At 34.9% G+C, this 13,660-nt stretch overlaps 1 protein-coding gene across 9 annotated transcripts in view; it reads right to left on the bottom strand.

Moving 5' to 3' along the window:
• Positions 1-3,267: 3,267 nt before the first annotated feature.
• Positions 3,268-13,660, bottom strand: part of LOC107007268 (WD repeat-containing protein 91 homolog) — a 28,934-nt gene continuing 18,541 nt past the window's right edge. For 7 of the 9 annotated variants that reach the window (XM_015205819.2, XM_015205821.2, XM_015205816.2 and 4 more), the window contains exons 10-15: positions 12,666-12,741; positions 12,444-12,552; positions 9,392-9,504; positions 9,197-9,255; positions 4,302-4,410; positions 3,268-3,929 (exon numbers count right to left, since the gene is read on the bottom strand). In XM_015205819.2, coding sequence (XP_015061305.1) covers positions 3,795-3,929; positions 4,302-4,410; positions 9,197-9,255; positions 9,392-9,504; positions 12,444-12,552; positions 12,666-12,741 — 601 coding nt within the window. In that variant the 3' untranslated portion in view covers positions 3,268-3,794. Of the gene's footprint in view, positions 3,930-4,301; positions 4,411-6,643; positions 6,775-6,903; positions 6,977-9,196; positions 9,256-9,391; positions 9,505-12,443; positions 12,553-12,665; positions 12,742-13,660 lie in introns of those variants that run through there. The other 2 variants (XM_027913400.1, XR_003575479.1) reach the window with 2 other exon arrangements.

Raw genomic sequence — 13,660 nt, 5'->3', positions numbered from 1 at the left:
TTTTGGGACTTTTCAACTATTACCGATGATTTGTTCACAGCTTCTCTAATTGCATCCTTTGACTATATTTACTCGGCAAAGTGTGAGTTTCCGGTTGTTTGATGAGTGTGAGAAGATCGTTCAAAAGCTCAATACCTTGTTGGCTTCGACTCTTGTTTTGACTCTACCCCAAGAGGATGTTGACTTCACCGTTTATTGTGATACTTCTAGAGCCAGTTTAGGTGGTATTCTGATGCAGAAGGGTATAGGTATCGCATATGACTCTAGACAGTTGAAGACTTATGAGAAGAATTACCCTATCTATAACTTGGAGTAGGCAACTGTAGTGTTTGTGCTTTAACCTATCGAAACATTATATCTGTAGGGTTTCCACCAATCATCAGAGTCTTCAGTATCTTCGGTCAGCGGGATCTAAATTTGAGGCAACATAGATGACTTGAACTGGTAAAGGATTATGGTATCACCAATCTTGTATCATCTAGGAAAGGCCAGTGTTGTGGTTGATTCCTTGAGTAGGAAGACTTCGAGTATAGAAGTCTTGCCGCTATTAGTGTGGAGGGGAGACCATTGGCTAGGGATGTTCAGAGGTTAACCAACAGTCTCGTCCGATTACAGATTTATGAGGAGATGGGTGGTTTGATTGCTTTTACTAAGGCTCGCTCTTCCTTTGTTGAGCTTTTACATCACAATTCAAAAAAAAAAGAGTCAATGTTTTCAATTTAAGAACTTGGATATAAACATGAAATTTTCTTACATTAGATATACAAAATATTGAGCACTTTTTCTTTTCTTATGACAACAGCTACACTTATTTTCTTCATTTCTTTATATCTCTTTCCTAATCCAGATTTTGATGCTATCAATTCAAGAGAAACATTTCTTGTTGCTTGATTGATATATGAAAGAGTTGAGAAAAGAAAAAAAACGAGCGGATGTTTGGGAGAGAGAAATAAGAGGTGTATTTTAAGTCTGAATGGTGTAAAGACTCTTTTACAAATACGTTGTGCTCAAATATATTCAAACCTATTAAGGCTCGTTCTTCCTTAGTTGAGCTTTTACATCACAATTCACAAAAAAAAAAAGAGTCAACGTTCTCAATTTTAAGAACTTGGATATAAACATGAGATTTTCTTGGATTAGATTCACAAAATATTGAGCACCTTTTCTCTTCTTATGACAATAGCTGCACTTATTTTCTTCATTTCGTTATATCTCTTTCCTAATCCAGATTTTGATGCTATCAATTCAAGCGAAACATTTCTTGTTGCTTGATTGATATATGAAAGAGATGAGAAAAGAAAAAAAAACGAGCATATGTTTGGGAGAGAGAAATAAGAGATGTATTTTAAGTTTGAATGGTGTTAAGACTTTTTTGCAAATATGTTGTGCTCAAATATATTCAAACCTATTAAGAGATATTTTTTAAAAAATAAAATAAAACAAATGCACTTAATGGCTTAAATATGAACCATTCAAATTCAGACTTCTATTAAGTGCAAATAAAGAAGGCCTTAGTTATGTACCTCTTCTCCATTCATCCAAAATCAATCATGTTGCGACTCTAAAAAGTCCTTTACACAAAATATCAAGTTCATGATTACAACATTATGAACATTCCACAAAATACATACTCTATCAAGTTCACCATTTTCGTCCACCCTTATTACAATAACTCTGGGTTTTATAGACAAATTAACATGTGACCTATCACTTTTTTCACATCAAACTAGTCTGAATCTTAAACATATCCCAAATAGTATCTAAATGTCACTACGCGCGCACACACCGGCCTTTTGAATTATTGAAACATTCATTCATCTGATCACAATGACCACATACCTAATCATGTTGTCTCTTTCAATTCAATAATACATACACGTCAATAATCAAGCTATACTTAAGTAAAAGTCTCCTCTACACTTTTCTTATGCTTTTTCTTTGTAGAATTTATCATGGGGCCGGTTCTAGGAGGAAGTTATCCTAAGATTAGGAGTTAAACTCCTGAAACTAACTTAACTTGTTTTTTTCTTGCATCCTTTTTTGTACTGGTTACCCTTTTGCTGCAATGCATACACTACAACGACCTCTTGATTGCTACATCATGGCTCTAACTATTTCAAAACGGGACTCATATTTGGAAAAAGAAATAATTCTTATGCTTGTATCGCGGAAGGTTCAATAACGATAAAATTGGCCATTGCATAACTAAAGCTTTGTATATATGAACCCACAACATAGGCATACATTAAAACAATAAAACACAACCACCTCCATGTGTATATTATATAAATAACTTTGTTTGGGCATGTATCCTGAGAAAACCACATTCTCAGGTCCAAAATCTCAACGTACCTAATATTCATGTAAGCTAACTATCCAAAACTACTTTGTTTCTTCACTCATTATCTCTCAAACATTCCAAATCTATTCAATCGATCATTCTCAAGGTTAGCTATACATTGGACCCATCTCTAAAGTTTAGGCTTTTGTCGAAGTCAATTACCAGTTAGTGATGTGAAACTCAAAATGATTTACATAAATGGATTGCTCACAGACGGAGTCCAAATATATAGAAAAAATCCAATCTTGATTTTGTTCACTAGGTTCAATACGTTAAATGATGATTTGGGAACTTAGGGCTAAAATCCGCTTTAGGACTGACATTTGACATGTCCTGTTTTGATCTTAAAATTACATGGGGATCATGTAAATAACTCAAAAAATGTTAGGATTGTCAGGTCAAAGTTTCATGGTGATAACACCTCTAAACAATGCAAACCCGTATTATAGAACAATGTTGAAACATGGTCTTTGCAATCCCAAAACTAGACCATGACAGTTGTTAGGGACTCGTGACTATCGCAGTCGGGTAGTCACAATGCATCATCTCACCATGACAGTTGTTAGGGACTCGTGACTATCGCAGTCAAGTAGTCACAAATGCATCATCTAACCACAGTTTCTCTGCCGTGAATTGTGGCAATGTCAGCAGGAAAAAAAGATTTCTTGAAGTCGATAAAAGATCATATATTAAAGTGGTGCCTTTCACTCTCCTCTGTCATACTGTTGACGGAAGGTGGTGACTGCAATCATGATGCACCAGTTGAGAGAAAAATCTAAAATCCATTTAGGTTTCAAGTGATCTGAAACTGACCCGAATCTCTTGGGTCTGAAACCAAATCAGCCAATAAGTCCTAAATTTAGAAAATAACTTGTACAATCTCAAAATACATAGTGACATAAAACTTCAAAAAAAGGATTGGAATGTTACAAGAAATTGGCCACATGTAATTGTAAAAGAACCTCTAGTGTTGGAGAATCCAAATTATTGATCATTAAAATTTTAACAATCAACACCTTGAGGTAATAGACAACACTCTGATTTCATGGGGACCAATCAAAATACTGGGTATGATGATATTTGAACACCAAGCACATGAAGCTAAATAATCTAGAGAATTATCAATTTTTCAAAGCTATTGTTCTACTATTATACAATCTACACCGAATTCAATTATGACGCCTGAAGAGATTTTGTGGTTCCCAAAGAGTCCATGAAGCAACACCTCTCTTCTTTGCCATTTTTCAAGTTAATATTTCAGTAAGCCTCAATTACAACGAGCTACTACCTTTATACTCTACTCTCTGCTTCTGATGATCCCTTTGACTAACGGTTGTAATTAAACTTAAAAATGGACAGATAGCTTTAAGGTTCACCAAGACACTAGATGAACGAATAAATATTGCATTTTCAACTCATCTCCTTTAAGTCAACTATCCAAAATCAGAAGTTGTCACACCATAGATGTAACCCGAACAGAGTGATCTGCAGATCCAGTCAAGAAGATGGGTGATGTCGGATGCCAGTCTACTGTTGTTATAGATGCACTATGCGGAAGAGTTCTCATCCCATATGCATGACCTCGCACCTGATACAATCAACAATCATTTATTGTTAATAAATTTAACTTCAATAAACCAACAAGGCAAGAAATAACAGTAACTGGAAACAAACAGGGGCCATAGCAAGGACCAATGAAACTACATCTTATCAGACTCCCCTACGACTTGTGAAATCATATGAGCACTGCTAGTCCCAACAGAAGTTGTCAATACACGCATAACAACTAATAAAAGAGAGATCCAATCGGTTTACTGATGGGACAACTTTCTGTGACTCCCACAAATGATTGTTCCATTTTCAGTTAAGAGGCTACTAGAGCTTATGAACGTATAGTTAGGCACTGAGACCATCGAGGCAAGGGAACCTAAACACATCATTCTGCATGAAACTAGTTTACCTGATATATAGGTGCCCTCAGGGAGTTGGATGTCACCAGAAGTCTTCTTCCATAAGCATCGAGAGCCATTTCATGTTTATAGTGTGACGAACTCCTAAGGTTACAGAATCTACAATACAGGAACGATAGATGTAAAGCATATTATTCTACAACAAGACAGGAAAAGAGAACGACTATCAACTTAGAGAACAAATTTAATGGGAAAAGGAAAAAAAAATATGCTGCTTGATAGAAAGTATTGTAAAGAAATGGATCTTGGGCCTTATTCAATTCCAAATGCTAACTCAAGAGGTGAGTATTACCCAAGAAAAATTAAAGAGACCACTCATCCCTTAAAGGAGTGATGTGGGACTCTTCACACACCCCTCACACCCACGCCTATGGATGGACAACTGGTGCATGGGCAATTTAATACAAGGGCCCAACATCAGGAAATGAAAATTGGAATTATTTCTGCTCTAAATTCTAATACCATGTGAAAATAAAGAAGAAAATATTAGTCGATTGTGTACTCTATATCATTACATAGAGCCCTATTTATAAATAGGGAAAAAGGACAAATATACCCCGAACTATCGTAAATGATATGCAGATACCCTCCATCATACTTTTGGGACATAGGTGCCCCTGCGTCCAAAAACTAGAATATATATATATCCTTTATACTAACGCACATACATTTCATAAGATTGTGCCACGGGTCACTATTTAATCCGCTCTAGTTTTTGGACGGCAAGGGCATCAATGTTCCAAAAGTATGACGGAGGATATCTGTATACCATTTACAATAGTTCGGGGTATATTTGTCCTTTTCCCCTTATAAATACATTACAAAGAAAAAGTAGGATATTATATAAATTATGTTCCTATCTGTATTTGGAATCCATCCTATGAGCTAAAAAAATCATGTAGATATCTTTATTTCATTAACCCCGGATAGTATACAGTTCGAAGGTCCTAACATCTTTGATTTATATGCAGTTTCTCGAGGAAACGGGGAGTTTATGACTGAATCATCCCCCAGAGCTGGATTTATGAACAGTTTGAAGGAAACAAATGAGGTTTCAGACTCATTAAGTAATTGTAAAATAAGAAAAGCAAACAGACTTAATGATTAAGACATAAATGATAAAGATTCAGACCACAAAAAAAAAAAAAACCTTAATGACTAGGATTTGAATATTAAATGAAGCTTAAGTTGGACAAGGATTTATCCTATAAGAAAGCCCTCGTGCCCATTTTAGACGGGTTGGTTTGCAAGTTGAGATCAAATAAACTTCCTTTGATGGAAGTGTCATCTGCACGATGAAGTAACTAAGAGACTAAGGCAGACATGCAGAGCAAATACATGCACCTATTTGATAGCTCAAGTATACTCGACCAAGAGTTTAAGTGGGCGAAAAACATAACCCTACCCCTACCTGTTTTTATTTGCATTCCATATGTAGTTTAAGCATATGTATAAGATTGTATTACTAATTATTACTTGCGCGTTGATTTGAAACGTGATTCAAGAGTTTGGGTGGTTTTGGACATGTTAGAGCCTAAAAAACAAAAGTTTTACTTGGTGCAGCCACGATGATACGGCAGCAGGACCAATCAGACAGTGTGGGAAGAGTTTGGTCATCGTAATTTGATTGCTAGCGCACATTGGAAAATTCAAAGCCAGTGCTATCATGCAAGCTAACCAAAATAGCCCTTTAAGACGGTTCAATTAATTATCATGATCGGTGAGGATTGTGATAGCTCCAAAGGACAGTTCAAGTATACATATGAACATTGATTAGATTGTGCCATTATGAAAAACTTGTGGGGGCTCAACCAACAGAGCGATTTCGACAAGGCACTAAGATAATGATTAATTAACAACTAAGATGATTATACTTGTTTTTGTGGATTTTTACATAGATTTGAATCCCCAAAGTTATATTTGGTGCAGCCACAATCATTCTGCACCCAGTATTTTGGACGGCGAAAGGCGACAAAAGGCAACAAGGGCCTGCCTCGCACGCAGCGAGGCGCTTGCCTTTTTGAATCGAGGCGCCAATTAATACCAAAAAATAAATACATTGAATTCAATCAATTCACTGTTTATGGGCAAATGAATAAATAATTATGAAAGAATAAATTTTTAAAAAAAATTATAGGCAGAGCAGTAAGCAGTGAACAGAGGAAAAAAGTAGAGCAGTGAAGTATTAAAAGAGACGAAAAAACAGAGCAGTCAGCAGTGAAGGAAAAAAATCAGAGCAACTTGTGTATCTCAAGAAGAACTGAAAAGATGAAGAAGAGAACTCAAGAAGAAGAACTGAAAAGATCAAAAGAAGAAAAAAAAAGAGGTATACCTCAGTGCAGCAACTCAAAGATGATGGAGTAAACGACTGTCGTGGAACAGAAACGCGACGCGAAGAGAAGAGGAGCACTGGAGCAGCACCTAGACGCGAGGGGAAGAGGAGTCGGGCAGAAGAGATTGTGACTGGAGCAGCAATTAGATGAAAGTTTGAAAATAGAAAAAAAAAACTAATTTTGACTAATACTGTTAAGTCAAATCTTTTTAAAATTTTAAAATCAAAAAGGCGCCGCCATTTGCGTCGCCATAGCTCACCTTTTCCGGATCGCCTCGCCTCAGTGTGGAATCGCGAGAAGGGCGATGAGGCACTCGCCATTCACAACACTGTCTGCACCAGGCCCAATCACACAATGTGAGAAGAGCTTGATTAGCAACAGCACAAGTTGACCGCAACCACACATTGGAAAATTCAAATGTTTGTGCTATCGTGCAAGCTGATCGCAATCATATTTAAGGGTAGTGTGGTTAATTATCATGATCACTGTGGAGGAGTGTGATAGCACTAAGGACAATTTCTTGTTTTATGAGTATGGTGTAAGAGGAAGCTTTTGCACACCTTGACTGATTCCACAGGATACATGCCACGTCCCTCCACCAACAGGTACCAAGTAACTCAGTCCACCAAGGCTAGGATAAATGGGAAGAATCACCTCGTATTTTTTGTCTCCACTGAGTTTTGAACTCGAGACCTAAGGATTCTCAACCACTTCATTAACCACTAAGGCATACCCTTGGGTGCCGCTGAAGGACAGTTCAAGTATAAATACAAACACTTAGTTTTGCCATTTTGGAGAAGGAAGAACACATGGGGGGCTCAACCAATGGAGTGACTTCGACCTAAGGCATTAAGATAATCATACTTCTTCATTTTTGTGGATTTTGACTTGAGATTTAAATGACTTAAGGATTTAAACGTAGTTCTACAAACGAAAAAAAATAAAAAAAGATGAGGGGGGGATGCAACCTAGCAATACAAGTCAAGATTGAAAGTTGATTACATAAATAAAATGTGAGCTTATGGCCATGGGTATGCTGATTCTATGATTTGTTTTGCATTTTGAATAGTTTGATCGGAGGTTGAGTTTTGGGTTGACCTTCCATTGTCTGACTTATCCAAATTATGGAAATACTGCACCTAATTTGAACGCATTATTCAATATTTTGCAAAAATTGGGGCCTTCAGAGGTCGTCTTAGTGGATTTAAGCATTTCAAGTGAAGAAAAGGCAGTTAAAGGCAAGTGAGACTTTTAACCTCTCGAATGTATTGCTTTCCTGAAGTCATAATTTAGAATATACATAATTGATTTAAATTGCCTAGTATGTTGAGGTTGAGCGCATACAAAGATATTTATACGGTTTCTTAGGTTGTGAGGTACTTCTCTTTCAAAGTTGAGTTCAAAGAATATTCTATATCATGCATGAAAAATTAAGCATACCATACTAGTTACACAAATTAGGAAGCATGCCAAAATATGCGTCATTTCTATACGTGTTGAGATTTATAGCATGACTTCATTTACATCATATGATATTATGATATTGCACACTTTATCTTATATGCATTAGTTTAATGAGTTGAGATGGTGTTAGCATCATATTGGTCGTGGAAGGTATACATATACGCACAGTTCGGTCGCCACCACAGTGGTCTGCTACTAAAACACACTAATGGTTGGGCATGGTATGCAACTATGCGGTATTGTTGACTATTGACAGTATATTAAGATGCGTAGTTCAACACAGATAAGGGTGTGCAATATGGACATGCTCTTGCTATGCATAGCAACACCATGAAAGACAGACCATGAGATGTTACATCTGTACTGGTTGGTATTTCATTTGTTCTTGCATTAATATGATATGTGTCATACTTGTTCATAACATGCATATATTTTTCAGATACTTTCTCCATGGGGTACGACAGGGAGCACTGGTCAGTGATCTTTATGAGCTTTGGCTCACCTATCTTGTTATTTACTACTCTATGCAGATCCTTCACGGTTTCACCTAGTGTAGTTGTTGTCCGGGTTTTGATCTTGTTTAAGGCAGTTATGAAGCTTCAGATGAGGTGAAAGAACCACATACGTTGTGGTGGTACTTCAAGCTATTTATATTATGTTTCTTTACTTTCGGGCTACGACCCAAACAGCATACTTCAAAGTATGTAGCTTCTCCTCGACTTATTGTTGGGACGGATAGGAAATCCTTGACATTATAAGGTTTACTTCTCTTCCACTATTATCTGTGATACTTGGAGATTTATCGATATAGCTTATACTATCATTTTGAATATGAGTTTGTTGCTATCAAATGTTTGCGGTTTGCCTATCAAGCAGTCGCTCTTTAGGTGCCTATCATGACTCATGAATTTGTATCATAACAAATACCATATTTGTACTTTTTTAATAATGATAAATGATTTCTTCTGGCTAAATGTCATGTGAGATGCACAAACATGAGACTAGGGCTAAAAGAATATTTCTAGTTAACTGGAATTTTCACACGAGAATGAAATATCAAAACTAAAGGATTAAAACAATCCACATACCTGCTGCAATCACTTGACCAAAGTACTTTGCCTTGATTCTGCAAACTCCACTCAAATATCTGTCTCACATGCTACAGAGTTAGATTCTTCACAATGTAGCTAACAAAGTAAAGCTTTCAGCAAGGTGAAAACCTTGAATATATGGAGAAGCAGAAAGAAAAATAAAGTGAATTGAATGACTGCTATATAACTTGCCTTTCCATCTATACCCAAAGTGAAAATGCTCGTCTCATCAGAACCAAACATAACAGAACTAATAGCAGAATCATGTGCTGGCCATCCAGTAATTTGCAAGCCAGCAGACATATCTATCACCTGTTAAGATTCTGTTGACTATGCAAGCCAGCAAAGTTATGAGAGCATCTCCTAACTGCACATATTCACTCTCAAATACCATCAAAAACATGAACTCCCCAACTTAAATGTTAAGTTACGAGAATACTCCGACATGAAACACTCGTTTTAGCATATATTCTGTATTTTATATTATATATATTTATTTTTTGTTCTATTCTATAGTATATTAAAAGTAGACACTTTTTCACATTGATGGGAGTGACAGTTCCAAAGGGTTGTGACTTATTCGATGAGTTATGAAATTTTCAAAAAGTTGTGATCTTTCTAAAAGTTTGACTTATTTTATAAGGTATGATAAGCATTTTTTCGTATTATCTTTAGTTTTCTATAAATAGAGAGATTTTCTCACACTTCTAAAATTCCTATGAATTTTTTAAGTTTTCTATTCTTCTTGAAACAAGGAAGATTGTGAGAGTTGTTCAATTATGCAATTACAATAATCTTTTTGGCTAAATTAGATAGATTAACAAGAATTGATACAGCAAGGAGAACAAAATAACTCAACTTCAAACGATCTACATAATTAATATATACTCATTTTCATAGCAATACATATACGTTTGCAACAACTTCTACTTGACAAGAAGTTCAATGATTCTATGTTGCGCAAAGCACGACATGGTGTTCCAGCAGTGAAAAGTCTCAAGCTTTTGGAGAAAAACGATTTGATCAACAACTTGTTTGAAGAGTGCAAACTAGAAGTACTCCTCCGTTTCCAATATATTTGTTGTACTTGTATTTTTATTCAGTTTAATATCAAATGTTCTTTTTACTTGGGAGTGGGAGCGCATCAAAAGTCTTTCTTTATTTTTAAAATTTTCATATGAAACTAAAACACCAAAATTAGTATATCATACATGATTTATATTGTATTTTATTTATTTATTCATTTTATATTATATACACCTTTAAAACATTGAAGAGTTGTGACTTTTTTTTATGACGAGCCCTTTGGGTGCGCACGGGGTAAAACCCTCACAAACCACATAGGAGAGGTAATCTGCACTAGGCAAGCGTGGTGAGACGAACTCGATCCAGAAGGCAAACCCCTTGCTTTCGTTGGCAAGGGGTTTTGAACTTGAGACCTCCAACATGGAAGTCCCAAGCTCAAACCACTGGGCCACCCCGAAGGGTAGAGTTGTGACATTTCCAAAGAGTTATAACTTTTTCGATGAGTTGTGATCTTTTCGAAGGGTTGTTACTTTTTAACAGGGTTTTGCCTTTTCCAAAAAATTATGATTTTTCAGGAGTTCTCTAACATTTTCAAAGGGTTAATGACTTTTTCGATGAGTTGTGACCTTTTTGAAGGCTTGTGACTTTTTTAACAAGGCACAATAAGCATTTTTTCCATACACTACCTTTTGTTGGCTATAAAAAGAGGGGTTTCCTCAAATTTTTAAATTACAATTGCTTGAAGTCTTTCATTCTTCATCTTAAAACATCAAATTTATTAGATCTTCTATATTTTATATTATATTTATTTATGTATATTATATTATATTATATTATATTATATTATATTATACTATACTATACTATATTATATTATATTATATTATATTATATTATATTATATTATATTATATTATATTATGTTATGTTATGTTATGTTATGTTATGTTATATTAAAAGAAACGGCTATTTCACATTGAACGGCTACGACTTTCTCAAAGTGTTATATGACTTTTGTGATGAGTTGTGGCCTTCCGAAGGGTTATGACTTTTATGATTAGGAATACATGCACATGCTCATTACACTCCAAGTAAAAACATCCAATTTATTATATCTCTTATATTTATATTAATATTTATTTATATTATATCACATCATATTATTATATATATTATATATATATAAGAGAACCGCAAACCAGAATTCACTTTTAATTTATCTATTTACAAATCTAACCTTCCTTGTTCATGAAAAGTTGAGACATTTGCGAAAAATTGTGACTTTCATGAAAAGTTACAGTTTTAATGAAGAGTTACGACTTCTTTTGAAAAGTTTGGACTTTTATAAAAAGTTCGGACTTTTATGAGAAGTTGCGACTTTAATGAAGAGTTGCGGCTTTTATGAAAAGTTGTGACTTTTATGAAAGGTTTTGACCAATCTAAAGGATTGAAATTTTTCCAAATAATTGTAACATTTCTGATGAGGCACAACAAATATTTGTCCATACTGACATTTGTTGTCTATAAATGGAGAGATTTCTTCTCATTTCAAAACAACGCAAATTCTAAAGCTCTTCTTCTCTTCAGTATTAAATATTTGTGTATTTTACTCATGTTGAGTGGCTCAGTGACACCATTGCTTATGTTACAGATCTTGTTATGTATTTCTGGTACGTATTTTTAGAGTCATTAATTTATTTTTATGTTATTAAGGATAAATGATGAGATGTAATAATTCTCATTTCCTTTACATTATTAATCTTTTATGTAAGATAATACAATTATTTAGTTTTAGTGACCGAAAGGTTTTAAGTTTATTTTATATATTCTGTGATATTAAATTCCAGCCCAAAGAGCGAGTAATTTTACTAGTTATATTAAAGATAAGAACTCCAACAATACTATAATAACAAAGTAATGCACTATGGGGAACTTTCAATACTCATAAGAAAGTTTACATCCAAAATTCTTAGGAACTTGTACTTTATCATTCATTTTATAATTGTTTACTCAATTTTTTAATTTAATAATATTCACATTATTTTAAAAATTGAGTAGTACATGGTTTGATGTTGCACGTGCGCCAAAACTAGTATATATATATAGAGAGAGAGAGAGAGAAATAGATACAGAATATGGAAATAAATATAAAAGTTTCTAATGCAAGGAATAAAAGAACACGGCTACAGACTATGTTCACAAGTTCAGACAAGGATACCAAACATGTGTATCATTCCATCAGTAGCTGCAGCTGCTAAAAGTTTTCCATTGTGATTGAAGCATACTGAAGTAATTGGAGGTGGATCTTCACCAAGAGGCAGGACTGTCTTCAATAAAGTTTGAACAGGGTTAGGTTTGAGAATCCTTATGAAGAAAGGAAAAGAAAGAGTGTTGTAAATTCAGCACTTGGATACAACCGGGACCCGATATAATCACATACCATAGCTTTCCATGTCCTCATATTCCAGACAGTTAAAGAAGCATAGCCCAATTTACCAATGTCACTCAAACCAGGCCTACAAAACTGCAATTTAGGATCGCTTTTGAGGCAAACAAGAACTATATACTTCGTAATTAAGCATGTCAAAACTCTCATTTAACAACATTCCTAATACAGTCCCACAAGTGGGGTCTAGGGATGGTGGGGTGTGCACAGACCTTCCCCTACCTTAGTGGAGTGGAGAGGTTGTTTTCGACAGACCCTCGGCTCAAGAAAATCATTTTACAAGAGAGGTTTGAATGAGTTCCAAGAGTAGAAGCTATGATATAAGAAGAGATTAAAGAAAGTATATTCTCACAGGTGGGTTCTAGAAGGGTGGGATGCATACACACCTTACCACTACCTTTGTGGCATAGAGAGGTTGTTTTTTATTAGACCCTCGGCTCAAGAAAATCATTTTACAAAAAAGGTCTGAATGAGTTGCAACTTACCATGATAAAATTAAATTAAAGAAAGTACAGTCCCACAAGTGAGGTCTAGGGAGGGTGGGGTGTACACACACCATAGCGCTTACCCCTACTTTTCTGAGGTAGAGAAGTTGTTTTCAATAGACCCTCAGATCAAGAATATCGTTTCACATAACAGGTCTTAATGAGTTTAAAGACTACGAAACTTTGAAGGAAAACCACAATACTAATGAACTTGAAGAATCAAATAGCATAATCACCATATCATATCACACACACATATATATATATATTTATATATATACCAACATATATATATATAGATAGATAGATAGATAGATAACCAAAGTAAGCAAAACCACAATACTAATGAACTTGAAGAATCAAATAGCATAATCACCATATCATATCACACACACATATATATATATATTTATATATATACCAACATATATATATATAGATAGATAGATAGATAGATAACCAAAGTAAGCAAAACCACAATACTAATGAACTTGAAGAATCAAA

The sequence above is a fragment of the Solanum pennellii genome, chromosome 12 (assembly GCF_001406875.1).
Source record: "Solanum pennellii chromosome 12, SPENNV200".
NCBI lineage: Eukaryota > Viridiplantae > Streptophyta > Magnoliopsida > Solanales > Solanaceae > Solanum > Solanum pennellii.
This window is presented reverse-complemented; position numbering and strand designations above follow the sequence as displayed.